The sequence below is a fragment of the Palaemon carinicauda genome, chromosome 29, assembly GCF_036898095.1.
Source record: "Palaemon carinicauda isolate YSFRI2023 chromosome 29, ASM3689809v2, whole genome shotgun sequence".
Lineage (NCBI taxonomy): Eukaryota > Metazoa > Arthropoda > Malacostraca > Decapoda > Palaemonidae > Palaemon > Palaemon carinicauda.
This window is the reverse complement of record NC_090753.1, coordinates 74,178,487-74,192,791: the sequence shown is the minus strand read 5'-3', so window position 1 is coordinate 74,192,791 and position 14,305 is coordinate 74,178,487. Positions and strand designations below refer to the sequence as shown.

The 14,305-nt window shown below is 40.8% G+C and overlaps 1 protein-coding gene across 1 annotated transcript in view; it reads left to right on the top strand.

The window, feature by feature from the left end:
• LOC137622241 (piRNA biogenesis protein EXD1-like) overlaps window positions 1–13,728 on the top strand; it is a 38,987-nt gene extending 25,259 nt beyond the window's left edge. The window contains exon 8 of the mRNA XM_068352745.1: window positions 11,000–13,728. Within this exon, the coding sequence (XP_068208846.1) occupies window positions 11,000–11,317 (318 nt within the window). The 3' untranslated portion in view covers window positions 11,318–13,728. The remainder of the gene's footprint in view (window positions 1–10,999) is intronic.
• Window positions 13,729–14,305: the final 577 nt, after the last annotated feature.

The window sequence follows — 14,305 nt, the reverse complement described above, 5'->3', positions numbered from 1 at the left end:
GTCAAGAAGTCTAAACCTCACCCTAGTTACGAGGTTCATTCAGGGCAACATGAACGTCTCAGCAGATCGCCTAAGCAGAAAAGATCAGGTCATCCCCACGGAATGGACCCTTCACAAGAGCGTGTGCAACAGACTTTGGACCTTGTGGGGTCAGCCGACAATAGATCTTTTTGCCACCTCCATGACCAAGAGGCTTCCTTTGTACTGTTCCCCAGTTCCAGACCCAGCAGCAGTTCATGTGGATGCTTTTCTGCTGAATTGGTCCCATCTCGACCTTTACGCATTCCCTCCGTTCAAGATCATAAACAAAGTCCTTCAGAAGTTCATCTCGCACGAAGGGACACGGCTGACGCTGGTTGCTCCCCTTTGGCCTGCAAGAGAATGGTTCACAGAGGTACTACAATGGCTGGTCGACATCCCCAGGACTCTCCCTCTAAGAGTGGACCTTCTACGTCAACCTCACGTAGACAAGTTGCACCCAAACCTCCACGCTCTTCGGCTGACTGCCTTCAGACTGTCGAAAGATTCGCTAGAGCTAGAGGCTTTTCGAAGGAGGCAGCCAGTGCGATTGCCAGAGCAAGGAGGGTATCCACTCGTAGAGTCTACCAATCCAAGTGGGAAGTCTTCCGGAGCTGGTGTAGAGCCAATGCAGTTTCCTCTACCAATACCTCTGTAACCCAAATAGCTGACTTTCTATTACATCTAAGGAATGAGAGATCCCTTTCAGCTCCTACGATTAAAGGGTACAGGAGTATGTTGGCTTCAGTTCTCCGCCACAGAGGTTTGGACCTTTCTTCCAACAAGGACCTTCAAGACATCCTTAAGTCTTTTGAGACTTCTAAAGAACGTCGTTTACCCACTCCAGGCTGGAATCTAGACGTAGTCTTAAGGTTCCTTATGTCGCCTAGGTTCGAACCTCTCCAGTCAGCTTCCTTCAAGGACCTTACCCTCAAGACACTTTTTCTCGTCTGCCTTGCAACAGCTAAAAGAGTCAGTGAGGTTCATGCCTTCAGCAAGAACATTGGGTTCACATCCGAATCTGCGACATGTTCTTTACAGCTCGGATTCTTAGCTAAGAATGAACTTCCTTCACGTCCTTGGCCTAGATCGTTTGAAATTCCTAGCCTTTCCAACATGGTAGGTAACGAGCTAGAAAGAGTTCTTTGCCCTGTCAGAGCTCTGAAATATTATCTTAATAGGTCAAAACCTATTCGAGGACAGTCAGAAGCCTTATGGTGTGCAATCAAGAAACCTTCGATGCCCATGTCCAAAAACGGGGTTTCGTATTATATAAGGCTTCTGATTAGAGAAGCCCATTCTCACTTGAAGGAGGAAGACCTTGCTTTGCTGAAGGTAAGGACCCACGAAGTGAGAGCCGTAGCCACTTCGATGGCCTTTAATAAAAACCGTTCTCTGCAGAGCATAATGGATGCAACTTATTGGAGGAGCAAGTCAGTGTTTGCATCATTTTATCTTAAAGATGTCCAGTCTCTTTACGAGAACTGCTACACCCTGGGACCATTCGTAGCAGCGAGTGCAGTAGTAGGTGAGGGCTCAGCCACTACATTCCCTTAATCCCATAACCTTTTTTAACCTTTCTCTTGAATGCTTTTATTGTTGTTTTTATGGTTGTTACGGTAGGCTAAGAAGCCTTCCGCATCCTTTTGATTTGGCGGGTGGTCAATTCATTCTTGAGAAGCGCCTGGGTTAGAGGTTGTGTAGAGGTCCTTTAGTAGGGGTTGCAGCCCTATATACTTTAGCACCTTAGAGTTGATTCAGCCTCCTAAGAGGAACGCTGCGCTCAGTAAGGAAGACGAACTTAATAAAGGCAGAGTAACGGTTCAAGTCGACTTCCTTACCAGGTACTTATTATTTCATTGTTATTTTGAGATAACTGATTATATGAAATACGGGATACTTAGCTATCCTTTAGTCATGTACACTGGTTTTCACCCATCCCCCTGGGTGTGAATCAGCTACATGATTATCGGGTAAGTTTAATATTGAAAAATGTTATTTTTATTAGTAAAATAAAATTTTTGAATATACTTACCCGATAATCATGATTTAATCGACCCTCCCTTCCTCCCCATAGAGAACCAGTGGACCGAGGAAAAATTGAGGAGGTGTCAACAAGAAGTACTGTAGTACCTGGCCACAGGTGGCGCTGGTGAGTACACCCCCTTCTAGTATAGTGATAGCTGGCGTATCCCTCCCGTAGAATTCTGTCGGGCAACGGAGTTGACAGCTACATGATTATCGGGTAAGTATATTCAAAAATTTATTTTACTAATAAAAATAACATATTTCAAGATTAGGATGATGACAAGCCATCAACAGCTAAAAATATGTAGTACAGTAATGTACTCCCACAATCAAACCATTGTTCTCTAGTCTTGGGTAGTGCCACAACCTCTGTACCATGGTCTTCCACTGTCTTGGGTTAGAGTTCTCCTGCTTGAGGGTGCACTCGGGCACACTCTCCTATCTCATTTCTCTTCCTCTTGCTTTGTTAAAATTTTTATAGTTTATATAGGAGATATTTATAGTTGTTACTCTTCTTGAAATATTTTATTTTCCTTTTTTCCTTTCCTCAACGAGCTATTTTTCCTGTTGGAGCCCCTGGGCTTATAGCATCCTGCTTTTCCAACTAGGGTTGTGGCTTAGCAAGTAATAATACTGTAATAATAATGATATACGTAACATTTTTTTTTTTTGGCAATCAGGTGTAGAAAGAAAGGTCGCCTGTAGTAATTGTAAACTGAGACTAAATTACCTGCCTCTACTTCAAACCTTGGTTTTAAATATTTAACTTAGCCGGTGAATATATAGCTGCAACTCTGTTGCTCGACAGACAAACTCTACGGAAAAAACTCGCCAGCGATCGCTACACAGGTTGCGGGTGTGCCCAACAGCGCCATCTGTCGACCAGATACCCAGCTCTTATGTAAACAAAGACTCAATTTTCTCTCTGTCGACGTGTCGACAAGACGTACTTTACTCGCTGTTGCTAAACTGGAGTTTTTCACATCATATTGGTGAAGTACTATATTCTGGTTTTGAGCTTTCGCAATGCAGGTGTTTTGTCTTCATCTTAAATCTTGAACTCGTTTTGGATAGATTTAATTATGGTGACAAAGAGAGTATGGACTTTCTTTCACTTTTAAATGGCCGACCCTTCCCTTAGACGGAAGTGTGTTTAGGCTTTTAGTAATTATCTTATCACGTTATAAATTATTTATAGATTTTCCTCTATATATTTTATATCTCTCCGCCTTTATTAGGCCTCTTTGATTAACTTTCCATTTATTATAAACATATAGAAATAAATTTTAATGTTTCGTTTATATGCGACCTTTCCTGAGAGTAGGCGGTCCTAACTTGGAAACCGAAGTTAATCAACGTTGAGCCCTTTATATCGTAATTAGCTTTTAAAGAGCTAAGGATTTAAAACTTTTTAAAGGTAATATTTTATGAAAGAATATCTTTGATAGTCTTCGTACTGTTTTCAAAGATGAACTAACGTTTAGTTTATTTATGCTACGCAGTTGTTGACGTTCAGGACGTTCAACATGCGCTCTATCGTTACGATAGAGAGAGAGTGTGTCACGGTTTCACTTTGCAGTAAGAGTAAATAGGTTCTGACGTTTTGTTCATTCTTTCTAAGCTTAAATGTTTTAAATTCTATTTTAAAGGAACTTTTTATTTGAAAAACCTCTCAGTTTTTTCCTTTAGTCAAATAACATGTTTTTTTGACGAAATGTAATTGGGCTCTTCTCTTAGGTGCGAAATCAAGAGAGAAAGAGAGAGAGAGAGATAGAGACGGAGGGAGAGAGAAGAGAGAAAACGTTCCGTTCAGGCGGGTAACGTTGTTCTCGAGTTACTCTCGTCCCTAATCTCTGTACGGGGAGAAAGGATAAAACGTTTTTAGTTTTTTATTCTCGTCCCCAGGCTATGTGCGGTGAGAGATTGAAAACATAGTTTATATGAACTAGTGTTTAGTCTCTTCCCCAGCCACTGAATTTTTTTTTTTTATCTTAAAATATGTTTTCTGTTTTTTGCTGGTATTAATGAGCTTGCATTATACGTCTGATTTAGCAATTACTACCTTTTAATGAAGGGTAGAATTGCGTGTTTCAGGTAGAAATCAGTAAAAGTTTCGATTTCAGTGAAATAAATGCAAAACAGAAAATCGAAGTGATAAAGTGATATTGCGCAAAGTGTTACAGTGTTGCGTCCGAGGGTTCGTCTGTTCGTGCCTGTCGTTCACCTAGTCCGGGACCTCTTGCAAGCTCCCAAACAGGGGAGAAGTAATGTCGAACGACTTATGGGTTCGAGAGACCTTGATCAACGAACAGACGTTTCCCTCTATGGTATCGGGTGTATCTTACCAAGATCTCCCCTACCATAAGACGAGAGAGACGTTTTTTCTCCTCGTCATCCGAAGGCTTTTCGCATAAGAAACCTGTCACAAGGTTTCGAAGCCCTTAAGCGAAAGTCAGTCCTTTCAGGACAGGTCCAGCGTCCTGGTTACAGCCATTAGGACAGTTCTGACCCTATGCAGTCATCGGATAACTGCTCGCCGCCTAACAAAAGCGTAACACAGACTCCGAGAGTCTTTTTTGTTGGCAAAGTGTTGCGGTCACAGACGTTACCCTCGTCTATTACCACAACCATTTCCGTTGATCCTTAATGGGTTGTATGGCAAGACATGCAGAATATGCTTGCCTCCCTTATGGAAGACTATTCTGCCGATTAGTCCGTTGAGTCTAGCCGTTTATCTCATCAATATCCTGGCTTTCAGCCAACCTAACGTTCCTTTGTGCTTCCTGTTGACGTTGGCGTAGCTAAGTCACGTCAGTCAGGTTGTTTAGAACCACACTCGATGCGGTCTCGTGTGGATTTTCAGCCGCATTTGGACGTTAGGCCACTTGCTGATGCTCCTGTTGACGTTCTAAACGTTCGCTAACAATCGGAGTTGACTTGTTTTGACGCTGTGCGTCAACCTCCGCATTCTAGAGTTGTTTTGACTGCTCAGTCTAGGCAGTCAAAGCAGTCTCGAGTGGACGCTGTGCGTCCTCACGCACCTGTTGTGGTTGACAGTTCAGTTGTTGACAGTTCACAGACTGTCAAGCAGTTACATGACGTTGCGTCCTGGTCCGCTACTAATGCACCAGTGAGTGTGGACTCTGCTTGTAAAGCATTGCCACCACGGTAGGTCTCTCCCTTGCTTGAGACTCAGCTTTTATCGGACAAGGTTCCTGTAGATGAGGAAGTTGCTGTTCCCCCTCCTACTGATATTCCCTTGAGGACTCTGTCAGATGGAGAGGAGCCTAAAGCTGCTTAGCCCTCTATGGACTTTAATTAAATCATGATGATTTTTTTTAAGGATCTTTGTCCGGATCTTTTTGTAACTGCTGCTCCTCGTTCGCCTAAACGTCAGAGCTTACACTAGGCCTAGCTACTTCGAAGCCGTTGTTTTTAAGCTAGTGCTCTCTCGCTCTCCTAGAGAGCTTTACGTTGGCTAGGCGACTGGTTTATCACCAGGAGGAGTTTGGGGGATACAGCCTTTGCTTTCCCTTCTTTTAAACTGGCTTATAGAGCGAGAGTCTGATATGACACGAGAGAAGTTCTCGGCTTGGGAGTTCATGCCTCTGCCCAGATAGACTTCTCAAATCTCGTAGACTCTCCCTGGCGCCTGGCCAGGAGACGCTCCAAGCGAGCCTTTGAAGTTTTGCTGTACAATTATGTCATGCATAAACAAGGCTTTCAGGGATGGAAAGCGGTACCGCCTCAGTCGCTAACCCCGTCTGTTGCCGCACCTGCTCCCGTAGACCCTAAATGGGCTTTGCTGCAAGACATGCAGTCCAAGCTTGCGTCCTTGATACAGGACTTTAATGCGGAGAAGGTTGCTGCCGAACCTTCTGGCCAACAACCTTCCAACCGGTCGGTTGTGCGTCCTGTTGACGCTGAGGTAACCTTCTCGCGTCTGCCAGTTGAGGTGGTTCCTCCACCGATGCGACCCAGTGTGGGTTGCCAGCCGCACGTTGACGTTAAGCGACGCTCGGAGGTGGTTGTTGACGTTCAGGACGTTCAACAACCAGCAGAGGTGACTTGTTTTGACGCAGTGCGTCAACCTCAGCAACCCGGTATGGTGTTGACTGCACAACCCAGACGGTCTAGACAGTCTCGGATGGACGCTGTGCTTCCTCGCGCACCCATGGTTGTTGACAGTTCACAGACTGTGCAGCAGTTCCATGATGTTGCGTCCGGCTCCGTCACGCATGCACCAGTGCAATCGGACTCAGCGAGCCAGACGTTGCCCACTCCGTTGCCGTTTCCTCATCAGTTTTCGGATGAGGAACCCTCTGATGAGGACGTTGCTGAACAACAAGACGATCAGCCCCCAGAATAGATCAAGCCCTGCTATCCATCCAGAAGATGCTGAAGAAGGAACGCTGCTCAGTCAGGCTGTGGATGAGTCTGGTAGGGACGCTGTCATCCGTGGAACAATTTTTGTCACTAGGAAGACTACACCTCCGTCCTCTTCAATACCATCTAGCTTTTCACTGGAAAAAGGACAAGACGCTAGAAGCGGTCTCGATCCCGATTTCCGAAAAGATAAAGTCTTGTCTGACTTGGTGGAAGGACAATATCAACCTAAGAGAGGGTCTTCCCCTGGCTGTTCAGACTCCCAACCACGTTCTCTTCTCGGACGCATCGGATGTGGGCTGGGGCGCGACACTAGACGGTCGGGAATGCTCAGGACTGTGGAACTCGAGTCAGAGGAGCATGCATATCAACTGCAAGGAGCTGTTGGCAGTACATCTGGCCTTGAAAAGCTTAAAGTCTCTCCTTCGAGGCAAAGTGGTGGAAGTAAACTCGGACAACACCACGGCCTTGGCGTACATCTCCAAACAAGGAGGTACCCACTCGCTGACGTTGTACGAGATCGCAAGGGACCTGCTCATCTGGTCAAAAGGTCAAGACATCTCCTTAGTAACGAGGTTCATCCAAGGCGACTTGAACGTCATAGCAGATTGTCTCAGTCGGAAAGGGGAAGTAATTCCAACCGAATGGACCCTCCACAAGGATGTGTGCAAGAGACTTTGGGCCACTTGGGGTAAACCATCCATAGATCTCTTTGCAACCTCGCTGACCAAGAGGCTTCCAATCTATTGCTCTCCAGTCCCGGACCCAGCAGCAATACATATAGATGCTTTCCTCCTAGATTGGTCACATCTGGATCTCTACGCATTCCCACCGTTCAAGATTGTCAACAAGGTACTGCAGAAGTTCGCCTCTCACGAAGGGACAAGGTTGACGTTAGTTGCTTCCCTCTGGCCCGCGAGAGAATGGTTCACCGAGATACTTCGATGGTTAGTAGACGTTCCCAGAAGTCTTCCTCTAAGGGTAGACCTTCTACGTCAGCCACACGTGAAGAAGGTACTCCAAAGCCTCCACGCTCCTCGTCTGACTGCCTTCAGACTATCGAAAGATTCTCGAGAGCTAGAGGCTTTTCGAAGGAGGCAGCCAGTGTGATTGCTAGAGCAAGGAGAGCGTCTTCCATTAGAGTCTACCAATCGAAGTGGGAAGTCTTCCGAGACTGGTGCAAGTCAGTTTCTGTATCCTCGACCAGTACCTCTGTAGCTCAAATAGCTGATTTTCTCTTATACCTGAGAAAAGGACGATCCCTTTCAGCTCCCACTATCAAGGGCTACAGAAGCATGTTGGCATCGGTCTTCCGGCATAGAGGCTTAGATCTTTCCAAACATAAAGATCTGCAAGACCTCCTTAAGTCTTTTGAGACCACCAAGGAGCATCGTTTGGCTACCCCTGGATGGAATTTAGACGTGGTACTAAGATTCCTCATGTCAGACAGGTTGGAGCCGTTACAATCAGCCTCCCTGAAAGATCTCACTCTTAAGACTCTTTTCCTGGTATGCTTAGCCTCGGCTAAAAGAGTCAGTGAGATTCATGCCTTCAGCAAGAACATCGGATTTTCGTCGGAAAAAGCCACTTGTTCGCTGCAACTTGGTTTTTTAGCCAAAAATGAGCTGCCTTCTCGGCCTTGGCCTAAATCTTTCGATATTCCCAGCTTATCGGAGATCGTAGGCAATGAACTAGAAAGAGTCTTATGCCCTGTTAGAGCTCTTAAGTTCTATTTAAAGCGTACTAAACCTTTACGAGGCCAATCTGAAGCTTTATGGTGTTCAGTTAAGAAACCATCCTTGCCTATGTCAAAGAATGCTTGGTCAGACTTTATCAGATTGTTAATACGAGAAGCTCATTCACCTCTGAGTGAGGAAGACCGAACTTTGCGTAAGGTGAAGACGCACGAAGTTAAAGCTGTAACAACTTCCGTGGCCTTTAAGCAAAATATATCTCTGCAAAGTATAATGGACGCAACCTATTGGAGAAGCAAGTCAGTGTTCGCGTCATTTTACTTGAAAGATGTCCAGTCTCTTTACGAGAACTGCTACACACTGGGACCATTCGTAGCAGCGAGTGCAGTAGTGGGTGAGGGCTCAACCACTACAATTCCCTAATTCCATATCCTTTTAATCTGTCTCTTGAAATGTTGTTTTTTATGGGTTGTCCGGAAGGCTAAGAAGCCTTTCGCATCCTGGTTGATTTGGCGGGTGGTCAAAGTCATTTCTTGAGAGCGCCTAGATTAGGGGTTTGATTAGGTCCTGTTGTATGGGTTGCAACCCTTGATACTTCAGCTCCTAGGGGTCGATCAGCATCCTAAGAGGATCGCGAGGCTCCGTAAGGAAGACGTACTTATAAGGCAGAGTAATCGTTCAAGTCGACTTCCTTACCAGGTACCTATTTATTTTGTTTTTGTTATTTTGATAACTTCTAAAATGAAATAAAAAATTCTTAGCTCATAAAATGTAAACATATATTACTGGTCTCTACCCACCATCCTGGGTGTGAATCAGCTATATATTCACCGGCTAAGTTAAATATTTAAAAATGATATTTTAAGTATAAAATAAATTTTTGAATATACTTACCCGGTGAATATATAAATTAAATGACCCTCCCTTCCTCCCCAATAGAGACGCAGTGGGACGAGGAGAAAATTGAGTCTTTGTTTACATAAGAGCTGGGTATCTGGTCGACAGATGGCGCTGTTGGGCACACCCGCAACCTGTGTAGCGATCGCTGGCGAGTTTTTTCCGTAGAGTTTGTCTGTCGAGCAACAGAGTTGCAGCTATATATTCACCGGGTAAGTATAGGCTATTCAAAAATTTATTTTATAATTAAAATATCATTTTACCATTGTCAATTATAGTCTATGCCAGTACTCAATAAAGCCCTATACTGTACATCACTGCAGTACAGTGTAGAATATAGGCCCACATTTTTGTTAGGCCTTGTAGAGAAGATTGGGTTAGTCCTTCAAAAGCTATAGGTATGGGTGAAGTAACTCATTTATTGGTAGTTAATTCATTTTTAGTAATGTCTCCCTTCACCCAATCTGTTTTCTTCACTCGTCCTTTCTCTTGGGTTAGTCCTTCAAAAGCTATAGGTACGGGTGAAGTAACTCAATTATTGGTAGTTAATTCATTTTTAGTAATGTCTCACTTCACCTTTTCTTCACTCGTCCTTTGTTGTACATCTCCCTCATTTTATGAAATCATTTGTAAGGCACCTTACTGTAGCTTATTTGTTTCACTTTGCTCAACATCGTTCTTGGTGTCTTTCCTGACACTTGGATCAATCTATTAGAACTGATCCTTGACTTATGTCAAACTCTGATTACTTGCAGTTAGGATGATAAAAAAAAAAAAAAAAAAAAAAAAAATTATTGCCAATCCCCCTTTTATAAGCTTGATTTTCAGATAAAGTCGGACATGGCTAATTTTTAATAACTATCTTAGATGAATTTGCTATTGGTTAAAGCCCGTTCACCTCTTGAAGGTCATGTCCTTCAATTCTGTCAATACAGAAGGTCCTCAACTTAATAGGTTCTAAGAAGCTGTTTGTAAGTTGAATTTCGTTGAATTTTGGCATAGGATAAGCCTAACCTGACTCCAATACCTACAATTTCCAGCTACAAAATTCAACAAATAATCCCGTTTCATATGAAATAATCAGGTTATTACAAAAGGGATTTTGACGAAGGAAAAATCTATTTCTGGGGAGAGACGTGTGACGCCCGGTGAAAAAGTCCTTCTTTACACTTTTCTGATATAAATCTTCCAAATATACCAGAGAAAGATAAAAGCATGGAATGCAGAGGTTACTACCCTCGTGCGAGCACCTTGTGGGTGTCGTGTATACATCAGGGGCGTGTGAAAACCACTATTCACAGGCTGTCTTCCATTTAGATCATTCCTTCATCAAAGGGAAGGGCTGTTTTGCTTACTGTATTAAATGATGTAACATTGTGTTATTATAGTATTTCTTTATTTTCAGTTGGATTTGTGTTTATATCTCCAAATATGTGTCCAATTTTTCTAAGTAGAGAACTTTCTTTACTATACAAGAGTAATAATTGTTTTACCAAACATATCTGAATGATAAACAGTTCAGATGTAAAGCATTCCATGCTAGATCTATTTATTCATGAAGTTATTTTTTTTCTCTTGCATATTTTACAAATTATTTCTAATACAGCAGTGCCTTATGTGTAGAAACACATTTTTTATAAGTTTAGTTCTAACTCATGTTTCTGTAGATTTAAATTATCAGATAAAATTTTAATTTTGTTATTGAATGAATCTGAATTAGTGGACACATGTTCCAGTTAACCCATTCTATTAATCCATTAGTTTTTAAGACCATTATTCTTCTCCACCACCTAATCTAACAGTAGCTAAATAGGGAAGTTAACTTTTTCTTAAATTTAGATTAACAGATTTTGGTTGACTAAAATACTGAATTGTAAGTATGATCAGGATATTTAATTATTTTACTAGTTTAGTTTTCAGAATTCTTTAAGTATTTTTCTACAATGAAAAGTATATGCAGTATAATTATTCTACAGAATGATGAATCTATTTGGTTTGAACGTCCCCTCCCAAATGCCTTGTGTGAAGGATTGGCCCGCAGCGTCATGTATTTGCGTGAACTTCGCCTAGTCCTCGTGAGACTGATGATGGTCGATCTGGCGCAAATCATCGGACTGTATTTGGGTTCATTGCGAGACAAGGACTCCACAACGGTTGCAACCATCGAACCTCACGTAGTACCAGCCGAAGTGCAGAGGCTTCGCCGTCGTCGTGTCAACAACTCCGTAGATGTCCTTGACCCATACATTACTTGCTCTAAGGATATGGTTAAAATTCGTGCACTCCAGAAGTAATTAAAAGGTTGTGATTTTAGCTGTTATTCATTTGAAATGCTGTGTAGGAAGTAGTGAATTTTGAATTTGATTTACAGGTTTTATTAGTCACTACACAGTAACTAGAATCTGAAGTGGAGCTGTAAACAATACTGTTACTGTAGTAGATACTTATCAGTGTGTCGTGTGACGACATATTTTGTATTGGGAATACATTGAAATAACACTATTTTTCTAGCCAAAGGGTTGATAGTTACAAAATTATGAGTGGGTTAGACAATTTAATTGTAATTATGTATACTTTTATTACTGTCTGGTAGTCTTACCCTAGAATTATATGACTTTAAAACTTCTTTACAATTCATCAGGTGGATTGATGGATGGTAAATTTCAGTCAAGTTTCAAACCAAGGACTCCAATGCCCCGCTATACAAATGAATTCCGTTCTTGAATAAATGTTGGCCAAGTGATAATTTGTTTATTGAAGCGTATTTTTACATTGATTTCCATTTTAAACGTGAGATACATTCCCAAAGTTCACTCTTTTCGATCAAGAGGCCAGAAAATCTCAAATCAATTAATCACTTCGCAATCCAAGTCATAAAATAGGATACTGACCGGAACAACTATATCATTAACATTAAGTGATATTGATAATAAGACAAGATCAGTTTCCATTGTATATGTTGTTTCTGTGAGTAGCAAAAATGGAAATTTAAAATGCCACAGCAAGATTTTCAATACAGTAGTATTTCCTTCCTAATTTAATTGATTTGCAATGTTGTTAATTTTTCAGGCTTCTTGAGCACTTTTTGTACTTCACTTACCAATCGTTGTTAGGGTTAATTAGTTATAAAGAATATTACAAGATCAAATGGCTATCCGTTACTCTACAAGCATGAAATAAAAGCGTGGGCAGTCGCGGTATGAAATGCACTAGCAATACAAACGTAAACTGCTGGAACATATAGTTCACAAAATGTAAACGTACTGTTTGACTCAATTATAAAATTGATAACATTTTACAGTTGCTGCACAAATTACCGATCAAAATTACTCGTTACTTGACAAAATAATTACAATCCAAACATCTAATGAAGGCTGAAAGAAAAGCAAGTCAAATGTAAACTACATTACTATACAATACTATTAATTCACAGAATAAAAGCTTACTTTTGACTTCATTAACAATTTTTAATTTAATAACCTACTTTTAGTTAAAAATTAATAATAAAAATATTTGTAACTTCAAAGTTTTGGTGTGTAAATTGTCACACGAGGCAAAATTATTTGATTTGTATCTTCGAATATTCGTTCATGGTCTTTGTACTGTATAACGGGGTGTTGGTGTAACAAGGTTTAGATTTCTGTTCAGCAAAAGTAACCAGGGATTATCAGATTTAATTTTCCCATGTTTTAGTTAAAAGTGGTAATTTTATTATTTCTATTTGAAATTATTTTCATTACTAGGTGCAGGCTACATGACTTTGACAGGTGCCCAAATTAAGTGGGGAAAAAGGTACCATCCTTATAATTTGGTTCGAAACTTGTCAGCATTTTTGTTATAGATATTTTGGGCATTAGTTATATGAAGTATAGTATCATTATCCCTCCAAATTTTGACCTTTTGATTTTTTACACGTTTACCGTTATCATGAGTGACAGTTGTTCCTGCTTTCAACATGATAGTTTTACTGTATTTATCATCAGACAATTTTGATGTGATATTACTTTGGAATAATGAAATGTTGTTAGATGGCTTAACCAAACAAACTCTAAAAAGGTAGGTCCAAATGATGAATCTTTATTACTGAAATTTTAAATTTTATTCCTTTCTCAATTAGAAATTTGGAAGATAGTGGATTTATGGGATTCATGCATCAAATTTTACTGCAGTAACTGTGTCTCTAGGGGCAAGGACTTACCGTGAAGAAGCCCGACAAGAAAGATTATATCCTTAATTTAATCTTGGAGAATATGTAATAAAAGTGTGTGTTTTAGCCATAACCTTTCCACCTAATCTTGAAGTGCTTGGATATTTGAAATAAGTACAGTTTATATGCTAGTGTCTAGGTGCTGTAACTTATACAATTTTTTTTTGGAGGGCCAGTAATTGTAATTGCTCTTAATTTTTTTATGAGCTCCTTATGTTTTTTATGCACAAAGTACAAATGCACTTATGCATTTTTCTTAGTCAAATGCTGTAACAAGTTTATTATTATTTTGTGTATCTTATGGAAAGTTGATAATGTAATTATTCATTAAGTATTAATATCTGCTGTACTTAAAGATTTTTACAGCCTATATTAGTTTATAAAAAAAAGTTATTATTTATAGATTCTTTATAATTTGGTTTTATACTATTTTGTACATAAGATGTAAACATTCCGTATTGTTTTTGTGATTGGGAAATAAACATGGTTCTTTCTTCATTTCTGTTTTGCAACACTAAAATTTTGTTGGAAGACTAGTTTAACTACATTTTTGTGATTGCAATTAATTCAATTAATTATAATTGGTTATTGATTACAGTATGTGCTATGAACACTGTTTTGGTAAGAATTTAAATTTTATCCTTTTGAATAAGAAGCTAGGCTCTGATGACCTGGGTGATAGAAAATCATATGATCTTGTGTGGAATAGTAATACATACAAAACATACACATCCAAATTGTAATGGAAGAGGTCAACCCCTTCCTCTTGCATGGCCCAATTTTCCATTCTGGTTCTAGCTCTGACCTCGACTGGAAGGCCACTAACTATGATTCGAGCTGACCTTTGTGTTGTGCCTTCTCTTGGTAGGTTGTTAGAGTTTATGCGGTTCCTTTTTATTTTTCTGTATTTTCATGGAGCAGTCCCGCGAGATGTAAAGTCCTGGCTGTAACCAACATTGCGGTACTTTCATGAGTCGCTGCAAGTTTGATCCTCACTCAACCTTCATTCCTTGCAGAGGCCAACAGTGCTCCTCTGACACGTGTCCAGAAGGTACGTTCTGGTTGGAGGACCATT